This window comes from Bufo gargarizans, chromosome 6 (genome assembly GCF_014858855.1).
Source record: "Bufo gargarizans isolate SCDJY-AF-19 chromosome 6, ASM1485885v1, whole genome shotgun sequence".
Lineage (NCBI taxonomy): Eukaryota > Metazoa > Chordata > Amphibia > Anura > Bufonidae > Bufo > Bufo gargarizans.
The window spans coordinates 42,194,196-42,220,052 of record NC_058085.1 but is presented as its reverse complement, the minus strand read 5'-3'; the positions used below and the strand labels follow the sequence as shown (position 1 = coordinate 42,220,052).

The window sequence follows — 25,857 nt, the reverse complement described above, 5'->3', positions numbered from 1 at the left end:
TGTGTCTGGTATTGCAGCTCCTCTCCATTCAAGTGAACGGCACTGAACGGCAATATCTCACACAACCCATGGACAGGCGTGGCGCTGTTTCTGGCAGAAGGCAGCCATGTTTTTCTGATCCTGGATAACCGAGCATGCTGCGGTCAAAACTCACAGGAGAATGGCTGCAACACCAAGCCTTAGGACCCAGAACACTACATCAGATATGGGAAATATATGAAACTTTTTCATTTATTTTTTTTATCCTTTAAAAAGGTTGATATATTTTTTTCCAATTTTTTTTAAATAAAATCTGAAATGCAAATTTAAAAATCAGTCAAAAGCCCCAGGAAGGCAAGTAATTACTGACTATTCACCAGTTACTCGGCAACAGGAGTCTGGCTGGACGGCAACCGAAAATACCAACAAGCCAGACAAAGAGGCAGTAAATCCGAGCAGATCCGTCCTGTTGCCAAGATACCACAAGCGTAAATAACCCGGGTGTTAGAAAACTCCCCGCGCTCTCAAGCCTGGACCTTACACACACTTAACTTTTTAAAGCATACAGATTTTTGACTTTTAACTTTTTCTTTTTATGTTGCAATTTTTCGATCTTTTTTAATTGCATGCATTATTTTTGAAATTAGAAATATATATATATTATATTTTTTTTTTTACTGATTGCATAACCCCAAAAGACACAGATTTGTCTTCTACTTCTTTTTGAGACCCAGTATTTTTTTTTCTTCGCAACTAAACATGGAAGCTGGGAAGACCAGGGCGCCATCATGGAAGCCGGAACCAACTCCAGAAAAAATAGGGACGAGCTTCTTTCATCAGCTGCTCAACAAGCGCATGGTCTTGAACGCCCGGGATGATGTGGTCAGTCTGGTGCTCCCTCTAACTTTTTGTATAAGGAAAGGGGGTCCATAAAGTTAATTTAATGCAAAAGCCGACAGACCTTTAGTTTTGAGTTTGACTATGGGCATGTGTTATTTGCTAAAATGTAACCCTTATTAGATTTTGCCATCTAGTGGTGACAAGAGGAATTGCCATTGCCTTTGTATAGCTGCATCTTTTAGTTTTCAATGATATTATCTCATTATATTGTAATATATTAATAAATGTTATTTTTATATATACTATGCAACTTTTTTAGATGTTGTCTTTGTCTCTTCTACTTGTGTCTCCGCTGTTATCGCCGCTGACACACGGATACAGTTTCCGTCGCTTGGGACCTAGGCATAATTTTATTCATTAGACAAGCTATTTACAGTACTTTGCAAAAATATTCCACCCCCTTAGAAAGTCAATAGATTTGTGTCCCTTATGTAGCATAAACAGAATTTGTAGTTACTCCATCGAGAAGGGTTGTATCCCTATGACAGTACTTCCTGTCCCTTTATTCTGACAACTCAAGTGTTATCATGGGGATACTCGGCCCGATTGAAAACAGTCAGAAATCTGATAAAACATTTTTTTTAATGTAATGAAGTAAAGTAAAGGTGTATGGTCTCCTTTACCGTGGAGGTGATCAGCTGGAAGGCGCATGCTATAATCCTGCCGAGGACCGGCAGTTATAAGAAGTTACATTGTTGCATTTGCTATTACATTATTACTGTGTCCTTCTCCCATACCATGTAGATTGTAAGCCCTCACGGGCAGGGCCCTCTCTCCTTCTGTACCAGTTTGGAACTCGTCTTGTTCATGATTAGTGCAATTGTCTGTATTATGTATGTGCACCGTTTATCATATGTACAGCGCTATGGAATGAATGGCGCTATAATAATAATAATTATTATTATGTTTCCATCTAGAAATCCCTTCTGCACCGGCTGGTATTCGTCTCTAAGATCTCCCCCGATCTGGCCGATAAGAGAAAACTCGGAGGTAAATGATGAGAATTATATGTGATGTTTTTAAAAAGTCCCCATAACTGTCATTAATCCTTCTTTGTGAATTTTTTGGGGTAAACCCACAATGGTGGTCATGGACAGATTAGATTATCTACAGCTCTACTTAAATGTCTGCTCTTTCTTGGCGGACCCCTATTACTGGTCCCAAAACCAGGGCCCACCTAAGGATCTAGTGGACCATCGGCCAGCCTAAAAATTCCTGGAAATTATTGAAGGGCATCTGTCAGCAGTTTTGTACCTATGACACTGGCTGACCTGTTACATGTGCACTTGGCAGCTGAAGACATCTGTGTTGGTCCCATTTTCATATGTGTCCACATTGCTGAGAACAATCATGTTCTATAATAGGCAAAGGAGCCTCTAGGAGCAATGGGGGCGTTACCGTTACACCTAGAGGCTCTGCTCTCTCTGCAACTGCCGAGCTCTCTTGCACTTTACAGGACCAGGCAGTGAAAAAGTAATCACACCTGACCCTGTCAATCAAAGTGCAAGAGAGCTCGGCAGTTGCAGTGAGAGCAGAGCCTCTAGGTGTAACGGTAACGCCCCCGTTGCTCCTAGAGGCTCATTTGCATATAGTAAAACAGCATTTTTCTCAGCAATGTGGACACATATGAACATGGGACCAACACAGATGTCTTCAGCTGCCAAGTGCACATGTAACAGGTCATACAGTGTCATAGGTACAAAACTGCTGACAGATGCCCTTTAACATACAATAGTAACAATACTGAAGACATCACAGTCTCAGGGTGGGGATGGGAGATACCACTTATATACCTGACTCCCCCATACACATACAGACTGCTTGTGTTTTTATTGGGGAATAAGTCGCTGTCAGACTCTTTTAATAGCAGCTTATTTCCCATGGGAACAAAGAATCGGACACATTGAAATCCAACATGTCCGATCCCTCTTTCCCGCTGAGTCTTGACACTCATACACATTAGTCGCTGAGATCAGTAGGTTAGGCTGACTTACCTCTAATGTGTTTATGGGCACCTTAAAGTGGTTGTCCAGGATTTTAGCATTGATGACCTATTCTCAGGATAGGCCATCAACATCTAAATATCAGGGGTCCAACGCCCTGCATCCTCGACAAATCGGCTGTCTCGGAGCAGTGCAGTGGACGGAGCTGGTGACTGCGGCGCTGCTCCCATTCGCCCAATTCCAGGGCTGGAGCTAGCGCTGAACAGCTGATTGACAGGGGCGGGTTTCCTGTGGAAAGGCCTCAAGCACACAAATGTATTTTCTTTCTGTGTCCGTTCCCTTTTTTTGCGGACTGTATACGGAACCACTCATTTCAATGGGTCTGCAAAAAAAACAGAAGTTACACCGTATGCATTTCTTTTCCGTATTTCCGTTCCGCAAAAAAATAGAACATGTCCTATTATTGTCCGCATTATCGCCAAGGATAGGACTGTTCTATTAGGGGCCAGCTGTTCCGTTCCGAAAAATACGGAATGCACACAGACGGCATCCGTATTTTTCTGTGGATCTGTTTTTTGCAGACCGCAAAATACATACGGTCGTGTGCATGAGGCCTAAGCCTGATGTTATGTGTTGGCTTGTAGCCCCAAACTACACTATCAGCACCAAAGATGGCAGATCAGGACCTTGCCAGGTTTTCGATTATCTTGACCAAGCCTTGAGCATCATGGTTTTGCGGTTGATGTTGTGTCTGTTGTAGTAATAGATAATCTATGTCAGGGCTGGCCAACCTGCGGCTCTCCAGCTGTTGTAAAACTACAATTCCCACCATGCCCTGCTGAAGGCTGATAGTTGTAGACAATCTGGACATGCTGGGAGATGTAGTTTTGCAACAGCTTGAGAGCCGCAGGTTGGCAATCCCTGATCTATGTTATAATATATGTTATCTCATATCACAGAGTACTGGGAACAGCAATTCCAGCGGTATAACTGGGGCGAAAACGTAACCGGTCTTCTGCTCTTGTATCCTGCATACACCATCCACTGCCTTGAGGTAAAAAACGACCCTACTCAAAGGGGTACACACCACAGAGGTGTAGACTATGAGGCCAATAGAGAGAGGGTGTCCGGCCATGGTTGATCCCACTCCCTTTGCTATTTGGGGCAAAACCCTGTGCATCACGGGTAGAATTGGCCCAATGGTCATGGAAAGAAATGTAAATCAGGGCCTTCAGGCACCATAAAGGAAATCCCAATTTGTGACACAAACTAACCCATGGCTAATACTGACTCACTGAACCACCCAGTACTACATCCCCCATCATGTTATCAAGTCTCAATAGGTTATGAAAACAAGAGAAATATTCTTAACACAACTTCTTTTATTTCAGTCTAGCGGAGATGTCCTCTACTGCGTTATCAGAGACCTTCAACGAATGAAGACACAAGGGGACAGGTCAGAATTATGGACCATTGGTCGGGTAATACCAAGATATTTACTGTGATTCTAATAAAACATTAGAACCCCCCCCCCTTTCCAAACCTGAAGGGGTTGAGCAGGAGTAGAAAATGATGGTCGCTTTCCCAGACATAGACATACTGTAGCCCATGGTCAAGTTTGCAGCTTTTCCTGGAAGAAAGCAGCCATGTTTTGATAATTCTGAAAAATCCTTTTAAGCCTTTGAAGACAAGGACATTTTTGGCCTTAAATGGAGTCTGTCAGCAGTTTTGACCTCATTTAGTGAGGGATCAAAAAATGTTTTTGGGGTTTTGTTCTTTTTTTGGCAACACACTTGTATGAGGACTTTTTGTTCCTACTTGGTACTGTTTTTGGGTCTATATATACACTCACCTAAAGAATTATTAGGAACACCTGTTCTATTTCTCATTAATGCGATTATCTAGTCAACCAATCACATGGCAGTTGCTTCAATGCATGTAGGGTTGTGGTCCTGGTCAAGACAATCTCCTGAACTCCAAACTGAATGTCAGAATGGGAAAGAAAGGTGGGCTACAACAGCAGAAGACCCCACCGGGTACCACTCATCTCCACTACAAATAGGAAAAAGAGGCTACAATTTGCACAAGCTCACCAAAATTGGACTGTTGAAGACTGGAAAAATGTTGCCTGGTCTGATGAGTCTCGATTTCTGTTGAGACATTCAAATGGTAGAGTCCGAATTTGGCGTAAACAGAATGAGAACATGTATCCATCATGCCTTGTTACCACTGTGCAGGCTGGTGGTGGTGGTGTAATGGTGTGGGGGATGTTTCTGGGCACACTTTAGGCTCCTTAGTGCCAATTGGCCATCGTTTAAATGCCACGGGCTACCTGAGCATTGTTTCTGACCATGTCCATCCCTTCATGACCACCATGTACCCATCCTCTGATGGCTACTTCCAGCAGGATAATGCACCATGTCACAAAGCTCAAATCATTTCAAATTGGTTTCTTGAACATGACAATGAGTTCACTGTACTAAAATGGCCCCACAGTCACCAGATCTCAACCCAATAGAGCATCTTTGGGATGTGGTGGATCGGGAGCTTTGTGCCCTGGATGTGCATTCCTCAAATCTCCATCAACTGCAAGATGCTATCCTATCAATATGGGCCAACATTTCTAAAGAATGCTATCAGCACCTTGTTGAATCAATGCCACGTAGAATTAAGGCAGTTCTGAAGGCAAAAGGGGGTCCAACACCGTATTAGTATGGTGTTCCTAATAATTCTTTAGATGAGTGTGTGTATGTATATATATATATATATATATATATATATATATATATATATATATATACACACACACACACACACACTCACAATCACTGATGGAAATCACTGACCAAAACGAGGCTTTAGTGAGGAATTTGTAATAATTACATGATTTTCCTATTTTATGACGTAAAGTCATGATTTTATTAAAGACACGGAGGCGAGTATTGCATTAACTCTCTTTACTGTCCACCATAGCAGCAAAGAATGAAAAGTACAATCATGAAGAAAAAAAACATAGCAACCAGCTCCACCCCTACATTCCAGTATATATGGGCACAACCCCCTGGAGTCCTCCTCTTTCTTTGCGCGACCGCATCACCACGAAGCTCACTGAAACTGGAACCCCGACATGGATCCGAACCGAAGAAACGACTCTTGAATGACATCCTCAACGGAGGGAGGCCACGAACTAGTGACGGCAACAAACTCGAACAGGAACTAGGATGATCACTTCCCAGCGTAAGCTCGTCTCAACCTGAGGGCAGAAACAAATGGAATAAAAAAAAACAACTGGTTGCTAGCAAAAGTGTAGCCAACAGACATAGTCAGAAAACACATCACACGTGCAATTCACAATACTACGTAATACAATAGTAAATCTAGACATCCAAAAACCCAGGGTGGGAAAGGGAGGGCAAAACTCGCCTCCCTTTTTTTTAATAAAATCATGACTTTACGTCATAAAATAGGAAAATCATGTAATTTTATAACAAGACACGAAGGCTCATATTGCAAGTTCAAAGCTGAGAAATTACAGTCTCAAAAGCGTGTGACTGAGGTCGGAAATAAAACTCCCGAAACGTGGAGACTCTAGGACCAGTCTGCCTAGCCTCATGACATCCTCAAGGCGGGCTCCTGAAATCGTCATAGATGTAGCCGACGCACCGCGAACCGAATGTGCCGTAAAGATACCCGTGTCAATGCCCAGCCAGGCCGAGAATCCACTTCACCCAGCGCGAGAGAGTAACACTGGTGACCGGAGAATGAGGCCTGCGAAAAGACACAAACAAATGGGGAATTCAGGAGAACGTAGCGCAGAAGTGCGAGACTCATATTCCTGCAAGCAGGCCACTGGACATAGCTGAGGCGAGTGCGGGAAGTAAGGATACTACTACCGAGCGGATATTAGTTTTAGTCCGTCTGGAAATATTAAAGTGCACGCCCTCCTGGAGTAAACGAACGAGCGTCGACATCCTAAGCTCGTACGTCTGAGACTCTCTTACAAGAGATCCAAGCAAAACAACTGTGGCCAGTTGAGCGGATAGCTGGCGGAGGGACAACTGGGAATTAGACGACCACCCAGAAAGAAAATTCAAAACCACACACACGTCCCAGGTGGCCGAAAACCTAGGCCTGGGGGGACGGGAAAGGCGAGACCCCTTCAACAAACGACACACCAGGGGGTGTTGACCCGCAGGACAACCCTCAAAGCCCTCGTGTCGAGAAGAGATAGCCGACCTGTACAAGTTGATAGTACGATAGGCCTTACCTGCGTCATAGAGCGAGGACAAAAAAGATAGGATAGAGCTCACAGGCGCTCGAACGGGATCCACATTGCATGCTCCGCTCCAACGCGCCCAAGAGTCCCAAGCGGCTCTATAAGCACGTCGAGTCCCTGGGGCCCACGCGCTCTCCAGTAGGAAGACAGTCGTCTCTGAAACGTCTGACATCTCACTGGGGATCCCGAGACCCTGCATGTGAGAAGGCGAAGGGTACCCAATTGCAAGAGAGGATGAGGGTCCCCCGCTGGGTCCAGAAGGAGGGAGGGGAAGTCTGGAAGGAGAAGTGGAAAGTCGACCAAGAGGTCCAACAACTGAGGGAACCAAGACTGGGATCTCCAAAGAGGCAGTACCAGGATCACCTCCGCAGATTGTCGCCACACTTGAAGAAGAACCCGTGGAATGAGGGCAAATGGAGAGAAAGCATACATTAACGTCCCTTCCCAAGACTGCAGGAATGCGTCCACCGCCTCTGCAAGAGGGTCTGGCCGCCAACTGAAGAATTTGGGTACCTGAGCGTTCAACCTGGACGCAAACAGATCTACAGAGGGAAGACCCCAACGAGATGACAAAGCCTGGAACACTGCCCCATCCAACTTCCAATCGCTGGAATCCCGAATGTAACGAGAACTCCAGTCTGCCAACACGTTGTGGAGACCGGGAAGATGCTCCGCCACCACCATGATGCCCCTGGAAAGGCAGAACTCCCAGAAATCCTTCGCCAGGTAGGTTAATACTGAGGAGCGTGTCCCGCCCATACCGTTGACATATCGAACCGCGGAGACGTTGTCCATCCGCAGTCTGATACAAGTTGTGACAACGCCATTGGCGAAACTGCGAATCGCTAGCGATCCCGCTAACAACTCCAGTTCGTTGATATGGAGGCGGGCTTCTTCTGGAGACCAAGGACCCCCTGTGGACACTCCATTGCAGTGTGCCCCCCACCCGTGTAGGCTGGCGTCTGATTCTATGATCAGGTCGGGCTGAGGACCAAAGATTGCCTTGCCGTTCCAGATCGAGAGATTCTGGATCCACCACCGCAATTCGTCCTTCGTATCCCTGTCTAAGGAAATGGTGTCGGCATAGGAGGCACCCGCATGAAGGTGGGCGATCTTGAGCCGTTGAAGGGCCCGATAGTGTAAGAGGGCTGGGAACACCGCTTGGATGGAGGAAGCCAGAAGCCCAATCAACCGAGCCAGATGGCGAAGGGACAAAAGCGGACGAAGCAAGGCATGGCGAAGCTCCTTGCGGATGCTGCGCACTTTGGTCAGGGGAAGACTGAGCGTAAGGGCAACCGAATCCACTCTGAACCCCAGGAACTCCATCGAAGTGGAGGGGATCAGACAAGACTTCTCCTGATTGATAATGAACCCCAGATCCGAAAGAAGGGTGACAGCCATGGAGAGGTGCCTGCGAAGCATAGAGCGACATTGAGCCATGATGAGAATGTCGTCTAAATAGACTATCATGCGGACTCCTCTGCTGCGGAGCCAGGCCACCACCGGTTTCATCACCTTGGTGAAACACCACGGGGCGGAGGATAGGCCGAATGGCAGGCAAGTAAACCGCCACATCTCCTCTCCCCACCTGAAGCGGAGCAAGTCTCTGGAAACCGGGGATACCGGGACAGTCAAGTACGCGTCCTTGAGGTCTAATTTGACCATCAAGTTGCCGGGCAAGAGCATGTCTCGTAAAAGATGGATGCCCTCCATCTTGAAGTGACGATACCTCACGATAGAGTTTAGTGGTCTCAAATTGATGACGGGGCGCATCTGACCCCCTTTCTTTTGCACCAGGAAGATGTTGCTGACAATACCCCCGGAGTGTGCAGACGTGCGCTCTATTGCCCCCTTGTGAGACAATTCGGTCAGCTCCCCATGGAGCTGATGTAAGGTCGGCCTGGACAAACGAATTGGAGGGGGAGGAGGAAGGTGCGACGGAACGTCTGCTAGCGCTATCACGAAACCCCTGATGGTGTCCAGAACCCAAGGGTCTGAGGTGATCTTTAACCAAGCTTGGAAAAAGAAACGGAGTCTGCCCCCTACAAAATTTGTCAAAGAAGGCAACAGAGGCAGAAGATTGGGACTTACCCACTGGTCGTCTTGAGTTGGGAGCTCCACGGAATCCTCTAGATCGTCCCGGGAAACCTCTAGAGGGGAAAAACGACGGCTGGTACCGCTAATCTTGAAGGGAGGACCGGTTAGTATAGGAGCCTCTTCCCGAGCCGCGGGAATGGAAGTTGGACCGGCCGGACAGACGGCCCCTGGAACTGCCGGCCCTTCCAGAAAAACTATGGGTAAAGACCTTCCTCATGGAGGTCTGGGCTTTGTCTAGCGCTGTAAAAGCGCCGACATACTTCCCTAGTTCCTTGATAAAGGATTCTCCAAATAATAAGCCCTGGGCCTCTTTGCCCGCTTCAGAAAGAGCTAGATTAGAAAGCTTAGGGCTCTATTTTCATTAATATGGCCTTGCGTCTCTCTATGGCCAGGGAAGTGTTAACATTTCCTGTTAGACAAATTGCCCTCTGGATCCAGCCTCCTAACTCCACTGGATCTACCTGCCTACCTTCGTCTTTGGCGGACTCCGCCATATCAAAGATCCTTGTAAGTGGGCCAGTAAGGTCCAGGAGTTTATCTTGGACGGCCCTAAGGGCAGAATCCAATCCCTTTTTTGGGTTAAACCCTGTTTTAGCGAGAAACTGGACCATTTTGGGATCCACTGTGGGCGTCTCGCACACCTTGTGAGGGATTAACGGCCGTGGACATTCCGCACGTAACTTGTTACGAGACTCCTTGGTTAAAGGAGCGCGTATCTTGGACTCCAAATACTGTGCCACGTGAGTAGCAGGGAGCCACTCAGCGGAACGGGGATGATGGAGCTCCTCTGGGTTAAAGAGCGGTTCTCCTAAAGTGTCTATCCGGAGGTCCCCATGAACAGTCTGCTCCTCTAACGGAGTAGCTGAGGCCGATAAAGCTCCTAAAGGGGACTGGACTACCCTCACATCGGCCAATTCTCCGTGTGAGTCATATGCCGACTCGTCAAATGCCTCCTCAAGGGATTCCCTCTCGGAATCAGACTCTGGCTCAGGCAGGGTCCTGGCCGACTTCCACGCACGAGAACGTTCTGCCTGGTGTGGACAGGCTCTTTTCCGCGGGACAACCGCGTTACCTTGGGATGGAGTTAAACCATCATTCTGAGATGTTCTGGAGGCTGAGGGGGTCCCCACATTTGGTGCTGACATGCTAGCCTGCGCACAGATGGCCTGAGATATGGACTGTGTCAAGGCTGAGGACATGGACCCCATGGCTGCGAGAATCGCATCAGAAATAGATTGATGCAGGGTCGCATTTTGCATAGCAGGATGAATAGCATCTGTTCCACTTTCTAGATTTGGGGGCATATGGGGGGCTGGGAGGTTATTCTGGGCTGGAGAAGACATGATAGGAATTAGAAACTGCGGCAGGAGTAAGTCACCCCAGACCTCAGTAAGTAGCAGAGTGTGAAAGGCAAGAGAAAAAACCTGTGAATAAAAGAGAAAAAACGGGCTAAGTACAGGCGATTAAGAGAAAGATCAGGCGCAGACAAAATGGGGAAAAAACGACTCACCGGACCAAATGCAGCCGAACGGTGAGGTTAAATTGTGCGGCAGAGATAATGGCGACGGAACCCACAAGCTGCCAGCGTGAGGGGAACTAAGAATGCGTCGCAACTCCCGCGAGATAAGCCTATCAGGGGAGAGGACACTGCCGCAAGATCTCGGCTAAACTAGAAAAACTAAGATGGCGCCCGAAATCTCACTCTCGCGAGACTTCAGGCGCACCAAGACGGGACGAGAAAATGGCCGAACGGACGCGCGCAAGGCCACAGAGATAACAGAGGTGAGAGAGGGGGGGGGGGGGGGGTAGTGTGCGCAACGGAGACACACACAGGAGGCGCGCGAACGAAGCGCCGGGGGGAAACCGCCGACGAGCGGCAAGAGGGAGAAACAAAAGAGCCTAAAGGGGGGAAGATAACCCCAGAAGGGGATAAAAACCCTGAAAACTCACCAAACTATAATAAGGGAACGAAAGGAGGCTAAAGAGAAAACCCTACAAGTACACAGAACACCTTAAGGAGTAACCTTACCACAGAAATCAGAATAAAACCCCAACTGTACATATATATCACAATTAACAGCTGAGGAACCTAGGTACTTATCTGCTATGGTAGCAGCAAAGAAAGAGGAGGACTCCAGGGGGTTGTGCCCATATATACTGGAATGTAGGGGTGGAGCTGGTTGCTATGGTTTTTTCTTCATGATTGTACTGTTCATTCTTTGCTGCTATGGTGGACAGTAAAGAGAGTTAATGCAATATGAGCCTCCGTGTCTTGTTATAAAATTTATATTTTGACGTAAATACTAAATAAAATGCTTTTTGGTACTTTTATGTTATTCTTAGCCCCTTCATCAATCACCTCAAATAATGTGCTAGATTTATAGAATAGGCTGTTATGGTGATGCCCATCAAATGTATAATAAAATGTATTATATGAAAATACCTTAGCAAGCCCTAATAAGGGCGGGTTCACATCAACATTATAACGGAAAGCAACGTAATTCATAACAGGACTTTCTTTTCCGTCCTGCATAACGGAAACCAGATGGATCCGTTATGCTGCCCATAGACTTCTATTATTGCGGATCAAAACGGAATGCCTCTAAAGGTTTCCGTTTTGAATTCTGTCTTATGAATTCCATTATTTTTCGTAATAACGTAAAGCAATAACGGAATTCATAACGTTGATGTGAACCCGCCCTAACAGGCATCCTAGAGACAGGCTTAAGGTCCTTCAATGGACCCTGAGCTGACTGTGAGGACATCTTGATTGCAGGGTCACAGTGGCAATGCCCCACTGACAGAGTGCAGTTATAATACACGGTGCGGATCGTCTGATGACAATTGTGCCCGCTGAGGAAGATAACTAGTGATTCCTTGTGTTAATTTTAACTTTGTAGACATGTCAAAAAATTGGACGGATCTGGTGGGTACAACTGAAATGTCACACCAACCACTGGTACCAGACATCTGCCCATCTATGGCTACCTTTAAGGTGGCAACCATGAGGGATCTGTTTCATTACTAAATGCTATTCCCATTTGTTTGTTTTTACCCCCATCAGGGCGCTAGTCTTGGACCCTAAAATCGTGGTGATGTCTCATAACATCCCCAGTCGCCTGTTTAGTCAGTGGAGCTACAAAGTTTTGAATGTTCCTGGTCAGTATTTGGGAGATAAGTTCAACGAGGAGGCCACCGATGGGATCATCAATGAGTGTCTGACCAAGATACTGAAGATCGGGAAGCACCTCACAAAATACCCCAAGGTCAGTGGGGGCAAGGGAGTCAAAAATAGCTTCAAAAAATGTCCCAAAGTTAATTAACATAGGAAATAAACATAAAAACATACAATAAAGCAAACAAAAACAGCAACAACAAAAAAAAGTCTCATGGATACTATTCTCCACTTACTTCAAATTATGCATGAGGACGACCAAATATTTTGATTGTTAAAATTATTTTTCCAGGGCTCCAAAAATATTCCAGATTCCGTGTTTGAGAAGATCTCGGATCTGATGATACCTCAGACCTCCATCTTACATCTTCTCCAGTGTAAAGATCTGCTTACGCCAGAACAGTTCCTGAAGATGTATGACACCCCCCTACATATAATGCTGGACTCCGGTAAGTCTCCAACCCTCTTCCTGGAGGCAGGGCTTTCATTACATGACATGTTCCTTTTTGCAGAACATAAAATAAGGTCCTAATGGAACTGGTGACAAGCCAGATGTGTGACGGTCCTTCAAAAATGTAAATTCAAAAAAGTGCAATTTTAGTAGATTGCCAGCAGGTGGCACCATGTAGTAATATCACATACACGTTGAAATTACATTTTTGAGTGTTTGCTTTATTAAAAAGCAATAATGTGCACAATGAAACATCTGAAGTCGATTCGCATAAAACACTGTATGGAGCTCCTGCTCCGTACAGTATTAGAACAAAGTTTTATGCGAATCGACTTTGGATGTTTCATTCGAAGTTGATTCGCTCATCTCTATCCACGATGAATGTAAAAATATTTTTACAAAATCATGTAGTAAATGACAATCTCTAATAAAGCTAGAACCAGCCCTGTACCTCACATGGATCCAGAGATCTTCATTCATTGTTCCAACTGCTCTGCCAGATTTATTTCAAGTTTGCAGCTCAGGGGTGTGTCCTGTCTGCTACAGCTGGTGGCAGTTGAAGGATGGAACTGAGCATGTGCGTCCACCTCAGTGAGCTGGACAGAGAAATTAGAAAAAGAGCAAAACAGCAATTGAGTGCTATACAGATAGATTTCATGGATTAGTTTACTGGCTAAACTAAATTTTTTATTACATTGGTTTGAAAACTGTAGAATACTTTTTTGAGGGACAACCCGTTTAATCTGTTAAATGGCTGCCTTAAATAGCATTTGCTGAATCCTGTTAGGCTGAATACTAGGTGTTAGTGTTGTGGAGGGGATATTTTGTTATTTTCTAAACCTGTTTATCTGGTTAAAGGACATTTATTTGGGAGCTTAAACCAGTCTACGGTGTAGGTTTCTGAAATCCAAGGGGGAGGTAAAGTAATGTCCCTCTGTAGACTGTAACTCCCAGCATGCCGTGCTTCAGTAGATGCCTTGCCATAGCTTCATGCTGCACTTATCTAACAGACTGACATGCTGAAGAGCCTGTATGTTAACCCCAAATACTGCATGTATTAATAGATTTTACACAGATATCATAATTATGGTCACATAGTTAGAAAAGTCAATGTTTTGGTCTTGTAGGCCCCGTTTCAAGCCTACTATTAACCACATCCCTTTTATCTTATTAACCTTTCCTACACAGTCGAGTCCCATCATTCTGACCAGCAGCTAATATCCAGAGTAGCCATCATGTACAGCACGGACAGCAGCTAGACGGGCTGGGGGGGACTCAATAAGGTCCTGGTAGGTGACCACAGGTATCTGGAGCCATGCTGACTGCAGTGCATCCCACAGCTGCTGGAGAAGGGAGGATCCATAGAGCGAACACAACCATCGATAGGGGGTCCCACAGATGCCCAAAGCCACGGTAGTACTGGGAAGTCTTAGTCATGCTCTTCCAACCAATGTCAGACATTTTTAGCCGTGTGACATGTCGCATTGTCTTGCTGGAAGGTCCTATCCATCCCAGGGAAGACAATCAGCATGTATGGGTGTATATGATCTGCAAGGATGGATTCATACCCAGATCTGTTGAGAGTGACTTCCACAGGGATGAGTGGCCCAGAGAATTCCAGGAAAACCTTCCCCGGACCATAACGCTGCCACCACCAGCTTGTGTCCTTCCAGTAATGGCTGCAGGGTGTTTGTTCTCTGATGTTTCTCGCCTGACACGCCGACGTCCACCCGTTCCATGAAGCAGAAAATGTGGTTTATCGGAAAAGACAACCCTCTGCCAATCAGCGGAGGTCCAATTCTGATACTACTGCAAAAATTGAAACCTTTTCTGCCGATGCAGCTTGGTTATCAGAGGTGCAGTGACCATCTGTCTGCTACACAGGAGCGTTCTCTGAACTGTTGTGCTAGACACACGTCTGGTCGCCCCTGGATCATTTTGGCGGTGAGCTGCTCCTCTGTAGCGTGTCAGTCCGCCCTCGTGCACCTTCGTAGCTGATGTTCACCTCTCACATCAATGACACGTGGTGCTCCACAGTTGCTTATTCTCAATGGAGCTATTTGTCCACTCACAATACACTGTTTCCACAGTAGCGCATGAACAGTTCACACTGCGCAGTTTCAGAAATACCACCACCCTTGGCCTGAAAGCCAATAATCATCCCTTTTTTGCAATTCTAATAAATTGCCCCTTTTACCCATGACAACGATGAGGGATAGGTGTGTAGACAGCCTATCACACACCTTATATACCCACCAAGCCAGTTCAGCACACCTTATATACCCACCTAGCCAGCTCAGCACACCTTATATACCCACCGAGCCAGCTCAGCACACCTTATATACCCACCGAGCCAGCTCAGCACACCTTATATACCCACCGAGCCAGCTCAGCACACCTTATATACCCACCGAGCCAGCTCAGCACACCTTATATACCCACCGAGCCAGCTCAGCACACCTTATATACCCACCGAGCCAGCTCAGCACACCTTATATACCCACCGAGCAAGCTCAGCACACCTTATATACCCACCGAGCCAGCTCAGCACACCTTATATACCCACCGAGCCAGCTCAGCACACGGGACTTCCTTCCTGAGCTACACACTGCTGACGTTGAAAGTAGGAGGTGGTCATAATTAGTTTTGAGCGAAATGAGCTTCAGATGCTTCATCCGAAATAGCTTCATTCAAAACTTCAGAATAATACTGCACGGAAATCCGTCTCCGTACAGTATTAGAATGTGAAGTCGAGCGTGACTTCGTTGAATAACTTCGGTAGTTGATTTTTAAAATGGAAAACCACTTTAAAACTTGAAAACTTTCAAAACCAACTACCGAAGTTATTCAACGAAGTCACGCGCGACTTCACAAATAACTTACTTCGGCTCATCGGAGCCCATACATTCTAATACTGTACGGAGACGGATCTCCGTACAGTATTATTCCAAAGTTTTTGAACCAAGCTACTATGGATGAAACAACGTTCAACACTAGTTAGAATAATGGGACTTGACTGTGTATTTAAAGGGGAACTTCACCCAATGTAAACAATTCACCAATGACTTTTATAATACTTACCTAACTTTCCGAAGCCTGTCTGGCAGATAAACAACTTAGTGACATCTCTATATGTATAAGAAAAAAAAATAATGCAAAAGAAAAAAATGGTAAAAAACATTTACCTTAACAAAAAAAAAAAAAAAAAAGACTAAACGATTATTGCAATTTATATGGAATAAAAATAATGCACCAGACATGTCCTAAAACATAAAAACTAATTACATATCCTAATTACATGAATTTTTTTTACAGATCGTGTTTGGCCTGCTGCGGTTCATTTAACACCTGTGAAGACCCGAACGCTTCAATGATGAGAACTACTTTACAGCATAGCTAGGGCAGTATATGGTGGTACACAGAGTGGAAGTGCTACAATTTGTTGGAAGAGAAAAATGAACTTGGAATTATTCATAAAACCAGTTATAGATTTTCTAACTGAAATAAAAAATTGTTGTTTTTTTTTACTTTTCACTCATTCATGACCTAAAAATTTACAAACTATTCAAAAAACTCAACTGACGATCCATAAATTCACTGGTACAACAGTATCTTATAGTTCTCATACCACGACAGCTTTAGAAGGTCTTATAGGCCATGCAGAATCAGTTCTGGGAAAAGGTTCCTAACACGGCTAGCCCTGTACCTAACTTGGAGCCAGAGATCTCTATTCATTGCTCTTCTAGATTTATTTTTAGCTCATGAGTGTGTCCTTTTTGCTGCAGCTTTATCTCTATTACAGCTCAGAGGACACGTCCTTTCTGCTGCAGCTTTATCTCTATTACAGCTCAGAGGACACGTCCTTTCTGCTGCAGCTTTCTCCCTATCACAGCTCAGAGGACACGGCCTTTCTGCTGCAGCTTTCTCCCTATCACAGCTCAGAGGACATGTCCTTTCTGTTGCAGCTTTCTCCTTATTACAGCTCAGAGGACACGCCCTTTTTGCTGCAGCTTTCTCCCTATCACAGCTCAGAGGACACGTCCTTTCTGCTGCAGCTTTCTCCCTATCACAGCTCAGAGGACACGTCCTTTCTGCTGCAGCTTTCTCCCTATCACAGCTCAGAGGACACGTCCTTTCTGCTGCAGCTTTCTCCCTATCACAGCTCAGAGGACACGTCCTTTCTGCTGCAGCTTTCTCCCTATCACAGCTCAGAGGACACGGCCTTTCTGCTGCAGCTTTCTCCCTATTACAGCTCAGAGGACACGTCCTTTCTGCTGCAGCTTTCTTCCTATCACAGCTCAGAGGACACGTCCTTTCTGCTGCAGCTTTATCCCTATTACAGCTCAGAGGACACGTCCTTTCTGCTGCAGCTTTCTCCCTATCACAGCTCAGAGGACACGTCCTTTCTGCTGCAGCTTTCTCCTTATTACAGCTCAGAGGACACGTCCTTTTTGCTGCAGCTTTCTCCCTATCACAGTTCAGAGGACACGTCCTTTCTGCTGCAGCTTTCTTCCTATCACAGCTCAGAGGACACGGCCTTTCTGCTGCAGCTTTATCCCTATTACAGCTCAGAGGACACGTCCTTTCTGCTGCAGCTATCTCCTTATCACATGTCCTTTCTGCTGCAGTTCTCGCCCTATTACAGCTCAGTGAGTGTGTTTATTCTCAGGTAGCATTTCCTTTCTGCTGCAGTTCTCTCCCTGTTACTGTCACACCTTCTAACTTAGATACAGCTGCTGCTCAGTTGAAGAATGGAAGTAAGCATGTGTGACCACCTCTGACAGGTGGACAGAAACATAAAGGAAAAGAACAAACAGCAGGTGACACTAGATAGATAGATTTTATTGAACTGAATAACTTAGCGGTTATACTACATTTTTAATTACTTGCAATTACAAAACTTATTCAGGTCCAGGTGCTGGTTTGAAAAGTGCATTATATTTTTCATGGGACAACCCCTTTAAGTTTCTGGCACACGGGAGGAAGTCCAAGTAGAAACCCACACAGATTCGACGCCGATGTTGCCCTTGGTCTGATTTGAACCCAGGACTCCAAAGCAAAACAATAGCGCTAACCACCATAGTGTTGAAGAAAACTGCTAGAAATGTCACAGTATAAACAGTACACAAAAAATGATAGTGTTTTTAATAAAGACACAAATTATGCTTTAAAATAAAAAATAAAATGAGCTTGAACTTAAAGAGGTTGTCCGGGCCCTTTCATATTGATGACCCATCCTCAGGTCCTGCCGATCCGATATTGGTTACCAATCCAGAGGAGAGGTCATCAATATGAAAAAAGCCCAGAGAACCCCTTTAAAACTAGAAAATGTAATTATGGTGGAAAGTTAGCGAAAAGTATAAGGCCACTTTGACACCTGCGGCAGTGTGATCCAGCAGGCAGTTCCGTCGTCGGAACTGGCCGCCGGATCCGCCAATCTGGATGTGGCTGAAAGCATTTGTGAGACGCATCCGGATGCAGATCCGTCTCACAAATGCATTGCAAGAACGGATCAGTCTCTCCGCTTGTCATGCGGACAGATGGATCCGTCTTGTATCTTTTTTCACATTTTTACCGGTCTTCGCATGCGCAGACCGGAAGGACGGATCTGGCATTCCGGTATTTTGATTACTAATACATTCCTATGGGGAAAAATGCTGGATCCGGCATTCAGGCAAGTCTTCAGTTTTTTTCGCCGGAGGTAAAACCGTAGCATGCTGCGGTATTATCTCCGTCCTGATCAGTCAAAACGACTGAACTGAAGACTTCCTGAACGGATTACTCTCCATTCAGAATGCATGGAGATATGCCTGATCAGTTCTTTTCCGGTAGAGAGCCCCTGTGACGGAACTCTATGCCGGAAAAGAAAAACGCTAGTGTGGAAGTACCCTAAAATATTACTGCACTGGATGTTTCTTCCTGTACTGATAATTAGGAATAGGACCTTGATTTTTTTAAATTTATTATGAAAATGTTGAAAGGTCAGCAGTTTTGTCCCTATGACACTGGCTGACCTGTTACATGTGCACTCGGCAGCTGCAGACATCTGTGTTGGTCCCATGTTCATATGTGCCCACATTGCTGAGAAAAATTATGTTTTATTATATGCAAATGAGCCTTCTAGGAGCAAAGGGGGCGTTACCATTACACCTAGAGGCTCAGCACTCTCTGCAACTGCCACGCCCTCTCCACTTTGATTGACAGGACCAAGTGTGATAACATTTCCATTGCCTGGCCCGATCAAAGTGCAGAGGGAATGGCAGTTGCAGAGAGAGCTGAGCTTCTAGGTGTAATGGCAACACCCCCATTGCTCCTACAGGCTCATTTGCATATATTACAACATAATTTTTCTCAGCAATGCGGACACATATGAACAACACAGATGTCTTCAGCTGCCAAGTGCACATGTAACAGGTCAGCCAGTGTTATAGGTACAAAACTGCTGACAGATGCCGTTTAATGCCCCCTAATTCATAAGAATTAACCACACCACAAAATGTTTGATTTTATAGGTATTTTATTTTTTCTTTTATATATAAAAAAGACAACTTTAGAGCATTCGCTCTCGGAGGGAAGGGGAGGAGCGATGGTTTAGGGCCTGTTGGTGTTACCACAGATGGGTACGCACAGATACAATATAGTAATTGGCAGGATTATCACATGTTCAGACACAACATGGAGGGTATCGCCTTCAGGTGAAATCCACAGACTGTACACGCCGAAATACTAAAAAGGTGACGCCATATTGTATTTTCAGCAGTGCAGTCCTGGGTGTTCCGTTGACGTGTTGCATACATGGTTGGTAGTACTGTACAACAATAACATTTTACATGGATAACATGGTGCCACTAGGGTGAAAATTGTGCATAAGAACCTCCAACGGTAACACACACACAGGGCGGTAAAATATTTTATTTCAAAAAGGAAAAAAACTAAAGTTTGTTTGAGCCCTCCAAATTCACCAACATTGTGGATTTTTTTCATTATAGTCTTCATAGATTTCACACGAATATTGAACACACATTTTTGAGGATCGGGGAAAATGTCTACACTAGTTTTTGATTCACTCTTCCCATAAGTCCAGGTTTAGGATGGGGCACTTTGGCCGACGAGGGGACAGTAGAGGGGGAATTCACAACGTGAAATTGTCTGAATTATTTTATCAGATATTTGTTCAAATAGGCAAATTCACAATTTGTTCGAAGAGACTTCAAAATCTGACCAGGTTTTTGGCAAGTTTGTTGTTCACAAAAAAATAAAAAATAAAGTAAAATAAAACACAATGGGTTTTCTATAGATTGTTCAACCATTGCTTAAGATAAAATGTAAACATTTCAGTGTAACAGGAAAAATAGATATAAAACTGGAGATGAGAGACAGGACGAGGAATTCCTTTTCTATTATTTACAGATATTTTTTGGAAAATACAGCCCGACGGAGCAGCATTTTACTTTTTTTTACAATTATACATTAGGATCTTCTATAGATAACAAATACATATATACATGACTCAATGCCGTATGCTTATTTTCCTCTCTCCTATAGCAGACCATTAACACCTGACCTCATACACTCACGCATACACAAGCAAAATAAAAATAAAAAAATCATATAGCAATTTCTCCATAGATATCTATAATATAGTATTTTTTTAGAAAATATTTTTTTTCAACTAATCCCATCCACAGGCCATAAAAACCTTCCAATATGACGTAGGTGATTGTATTTATATTAAGTATATTTTTTTTAGGTAATCTGTCATTTTCAAAAAAATGTACAGGCAGCATATTTTTTTCACATATAATATAAATGTGGTTCAAAGAGTGAGCCAAAGTTATCCCATTGTGAAAAACTAAAATAAAATAAAAAATCTATGAATGCTGTTAGGGATGTTTCTAATCAAGAATAATTAAAAAATTTTTTTTAAATCATACTGCAATTAAAATAAGAAAAACAATTGGTGGTGGGGGGGATATTTAATTAATAAATTCAGATAATTATAGTAACAAATAAATATTTTGGCACTATGGTTGACTCTCGTAACTAACGGAGAAACTGTTTAAAAAGTGTAGTCAATTTTTAAATTTTTTAAGTGTCAAATGAAAAATGAAATTCAATAAACTCCAGAAGTTTTGGGGATTTTTTTCCCCCTCAAATGAGAAAAAATGTAAAAAACAAAAACAAAAAAAAAGGAAAATAAAAGTTACTTTTGAACTTAGTCCATACTTAAAAATAAAAGACATACACACACTAAAATAAACACAATTATTAAATTAACAAAATAGTACACCCTTCTAAAAGTAACAAAACTCCATTACATCCATAAATCTATATTTCAAAATGTAAAAAATTAACTTACGGTACTTTTTAAACTCTGTCCGTATTATTGACTTATATTGGAAATTTAAGGCCAGGGTCGTATATACCCTGCCATGTGTTACAGTACTGAAACGCAAGAGCGAAACTGAGGCCAGAACTGATCCTATATGGGATCGTTGATCTCATCCGGGGCATCTGTTTTGAAGCTGGACAGAAAAATGTTGCATGCCCGGCGCTATCAGGCTATGGACAACGGGTCAACAGCTTAATTCTAGAGGGACAGAAGTTTTCAGTTTGGCTTCTATTTTAGTGTATTATTATATGGGGTTGAAACAAGTAGGTGAAATGTTCTCAAGTTGAATCTTCTGTAACCATATTTCTAGGAGCTTTTGAAAATTTTTGGATACCTCAAGTCCACCAAATGCTATGAAAAGCTGCATAACCAAAAATATCTCGATTACAAAAAGTAAAATCACTCTTCACATGGTACATAATCAAGGCAATATAGGATCACAGCTTTACACTGCAGCATTGATAAGGAACATAGCATTCTTAAGGATTTGGGATCGGCCACAATTTATTTTCACCCCTTGCTTAGAGGTCTCAAGGATATCATATGTATTAGGGCTTCAACAGGGGCATTTAAAATAAATGGGCAATTTAAAAAAATATTTTCCAGAAATCTTTTTTTTTACTTTTAGAGGGAAAATTAAAGCCCTATTCTAGTAAGGCCTATGAAAAAAGGAAAAAAATATCCCAAGGCACCCCCTGTTAACTGCACACCGGGCTCATTTACAGATTGGCACAAGTTTGGCTGTAGATCGTGGTGGGCACAGATTGAGCTTAGCGTCAGAGGGCCGTGCTCTCCGAGTCCTCATCCGATTCCGTCCTGCCTTCGGCCGAGCGCCTCTGCTGTTCCTCTTTCATGGCATCACGTTTCAAGGCAGTATCGATTTCAATTAGAATAGATGGAATGTCAAAATGGATGATATCTGGAAAGCAATGGGGGATATTAGTATAGCTTTTTGGATGCATTGGTTTTTAGTTTGTTATTTAGAACTCACTTGCCTGAAATCCTCTATCCCTAACCTAAATACATATCATTTCCCCAATACTTTGCAAGCTAATCCTTGATTTACTTGTCCAAGGCTAAGGCTGAATTTAGAGATGAGCGAATTTTATATTTTGAAATTCGTTCACGCTTCGTTTGGTGGTAAAAGCTGAATTGCGTTATGGATTCCGTTACCGCGAACCATAATGCAATTTTATGACGGAATGCCTTTAGAGGCATTCCGTTTTTCATTCCGTCATAATAGAAGTCTATGGGCTGCAAAACTGATCCGTCCCGTTTCCGTTTTGCAGGGGAGTCCTCTCCTGCATAACGGACACGGGACGGATCCGTTTTGCAGCCCATAGACTTCTATTATGACGGAATAAATAACGGAATGCCTCTAAAGGCATTCCGTCATAAAATTGCATTATGGTTCGCGGTAACGGAATCCATAACGCAATTCAGCTTTTACCACCAAACGAAGCGTGAACGAATTTCATAACATTAAATTCGCTCATCTCTAGCTGTATTCACACACTCTATTTTTCATGTAGTTTCTGCAGTAAATTTTGAAGTTTAGGGAAAAAAGTTTTACTGTGATTAAAAAATACAAAAAATACAGCAAAAATATAATGTGTGAATGCCTCCCCAATATTATAAATTTTGCTCAGGGGTTTATAACATGCCCCGTGCTCAATGATGCATGCAGTTGCCAATCAGTTCATCTATAGGTTTCATAAGTTAATAAAAACTAGTTCCTTGTCTATCCTTACTACCAACATCATCAAAAAGTCATGGGATTTGGCTACCTATGGTTGTCCTGCCATGTTGCAATAAATCTAGAAGGCATCTGTCCAAACTCATCACCAACCCACCTGTTTGCAGCCTATAATCATCTTAAATCAGGATTTTTAACAAAATTTTGTAGCCAAAAATTTGAATTTGAAAACCATTTATTTTAAAGCTGATTTTTTTTTTTTTTACATTCTTAAAGGGGGTTGTCCAACTAAAAAACATCTTTAAAATAGCGCAGCGTGGTGTACATAAATTAATAACAAAATAAAACTCCACTCACCTGAACGATTCCCCTTCTGCTCCTGTCCAGAGGCCCAGTTCTCCATCATTCTCTACTTCCTGCTGCCCTGACGATCTCCTGACACAGGAAATGTGACCTCTGCAAGCTTCTGGCTGCAGTCACGTGTCCCTGTCCCCTTGTTTTTATGGTGGATTCTCAGGGCTGTATTAGATTAAACGATCTAGCAGAGGATTGTCAGGAGGGAATCCTGTTCCGCTAGCGGAGGAGACCACTGCTATTAGATGCAGCGATCTCCTCCATAGCATGGGTAGGAGGGATCATTATGCCATCACTCGTCCCCATGCTGACTAGTTGTTTGCCGGCACATATTGTGATCAGGCTGCATGATCTGCTGCAGGGAACCAATGATTTTTAAGCTTGCTCGTTCATTGGGTAATCGGCGGCAGTATTAGACTGCCAGATCATTCCTGTGAAAGCTCGTTAACGATTAACTGGCTGACAATCGGCCAGTCTAATATAGGCTTAGGGTACGGGAATAAATAGGCTTACGATGACAAAGTGAATAAAAGGTTTACTAAGCAGTGATAAAGGCATAATACACACAAAACATACACAGATCAGCATGAAGTAAAGAAACAATAATTTAACCTGCAGTCAATTCTTGGTAAACTCCTGCCAGCATTTAAGATGGTAGATACAAAAGACAGGTAGTTCTCACACAGGTGTCTTCTTTGGAGCCTTTTCTCTGTTACATGTAGCCATCCTTTATACCCCTGAGGCCTCTTTCACACGGGCGTTGCGGGGAAATGTGCGGGTGCGTTGCGGGAACACGCACAATTTTTCAGCGCGAGTGCAAAACATTGTAATGCGCGAGAAAAATCGCGCATGTTTGGTACCCAAACCCGAACTTCTTCACAGAAGTTCGGGCTTGGGATCGGTGTTTTGTAGATTGTATTATTTTCCCTTATAACATGGTTATAAGGGAAAATAATAGCATTCTGAATACAGACTGCTTAGTATAATAGCGCTGGAGGGATTACATTTAAAAAAAATAATAATTTAACTCACCTTAATCCACTTGATCGCGCAGCCGGCTTCTCTTCTGTCTTCATCTTAGCTTTGTGCAGCAACAGGACCTGTGGTGACGTCACTCCGGTCATCACATGATCCATCACATGATCTTTTACCATGGTGATGGATCATGTGATGACCGGAGTGACGTCACCACAGGTCCTGTTACTGCACACAGCACAGAAGAGATGCCGGCTGCGCGATCAAGTGGATTAAGGTGAGTTAAATTTTTTTTATTTTTTTATTTTAACCCCTCCAGCGCTATTTTACTATGCATTCTGTATTCAGAATGCTATTATTTTCCCTTGTAACCATGTTATAAGGGAAAATAATAATGATTGGGTCTCCATCCCGATCGTCTCCTAGCAACCGTGCGTGAAAATCGCACCACATCCGCATTTGCTTGCGGATGCTTGCGATTTTCACGCAACCCCATTCATTTCTATGGGGCCTGCGTTACGTGAAAAACGCACAAAATAGAGCATGCTGCGATTTTCACGCAACGCACAAGTGATGCGTGAAAATCACCGCTCATGTGAACAGCCCCATAGAAATGAATGCGTCGGTATTCAGTGCGGGTGCAGTGCGTTCAACTCGCGCAACGCATCCGCGCGGAATACTCGCCTGTGTGAAAGGGGCCTTAGAATCTTCCAGTGTGCAGTGAACTCAGCCCATAGAAATGCGGCCTTGTGCCCATCTGTACTAGGAACTACAAAAAAGTACTACATTAAAAAGTAATAACTGAAGGGAAAGAAACACAAAAATTAACCTTAAAGCAGATTTTCTGCATATGTCTTTTATCACTGCTTAGTAAAGCTTTTATTCATTTGGCCATTCTTTAAGCCTCTTTAGTCCTGTACATTTGACTCCACAGAAAAGCACCCACATGTCCCTGTCTTGTGATGTCCCTGCTGCAGCAGGATGTAGAAAATGGTGGAGGACAGGGCTGCCTCAGTACAGGAGTGATGGGGGATCTGTGCGGTGAGATCTTTTAAAGATTTTTTATTTTTTTACCCAAAAACACCTTGTTAGTCTACGGTAATTTGTTTTGCGGGACACAGGGTTTTCTTGCTGGTTCAAATTAGACCTGCAATTTTTTATTTATTTTTTTTGATCTTATGTAAAGACAAATGAGCAGAAAAGAAATATTAACTCCAATGGGAGCAGTGCTGCAGTTACCAGCTCTGTCCACTACACAATGGATGGCACTGTGTAGGTCTGATACAAGGTAACAGCTGATCGTCGAGGATGTAGAGTGTCGGATGCTACTAATCTGATATTTATGGCCTATATTGAGGATGGGCCACCCATATAAAACTTTTGGACAACCCCTTTAAGGTTCTGGTGAGCAGGGTTAGGGTTAGATGTCCCCATATACAAATAAAGCGCTTTAGGTCACAGTCTCTATGAATCTATATGCAAGAACATGCAGTGAGAAGATAGCTTGTGTTCTCTCTGCATGCTCACCAGCCCCTTCTGCCGCAGGCCGCCCTGTGATGTCATCAATGACATAATGGGTTTATTAGACAACTGCCCGAATACAGACGCAGCGCTTGGTT

General features: G+C 43.8%; 2 protein-coding genes across 3 annotated transcripts in view; one reads left to right on the top strand and one right to left on the bottom strand.

The window, feature by feature from the left end:
- Positions 1–501: 501 nt before the first annotated feature.
- Positions 502–16,250, top strand: LOC122939777 (testis-expressed protein 47-like). Its single transcript, XM_044295898.1, has 7 exons — positions 502–861; positions 1,797–1,869; positions 3,782–3,876; positions 4,214–4,278; positions 12,260–12,461; positions 12,663–12,819; positions 16,137–16,250. Exons 1-7 carry the CDS (start codon positions 739–741, stop codon positions 16,193–16,195), a joined length of 774 nt encoding a protein of 257 aa, XP_044151833.1. The 5' UTR covers positions 502–738; the 3' UTR covers positions 16,196–16,250.
- A 3,076-nt stretch (positions 16,251–19,326) lies between these two features.
- ARHGAP44 (Rho GTPase activating protein 44) overlaps positions 19,327–25,857 on the bottom strand; it is a 158,129-nt gene continuing 151,598 nt past the window's right edge. For both annotated transcript variants that reach the window (XM_044296188.1, XM_044296189.1), the window contains one exon: positions 19,327–22,132. In XM_044296188.1, the coding sequence (XP_044152123.1) occupies positions 21,990–22,132 (143 nt within the window). In that variant the 3' untranslated portion in view covers positions 19,327–21,989. The remainder of the gene's footprint in view (positions 22,133–25,857) is intronic.

Coding starts and splice junctions, on each gene's coding strand:
- LOC122939777 (XM_044295898.1), top strand. CDS start 739: ATGGAAGCTGGGAAGACCAGGGCGCCATCATGGAAGCCGGAACCAACT. Junction 12,462..12,662: donor ACCTCACAAAATACCCCAAG/GTCAGTGGGGGC, acceptor TTATTTTTCCAG/GGCTCCAAAAATATTCCAGA. Junction 12,820..16,136: donor ACATATAATGCTGGACTCCG/GTAAGTCTCCAA, acceptor TTTTTTTTACAG/ATCGTGTTTGGCCTGCTGCG.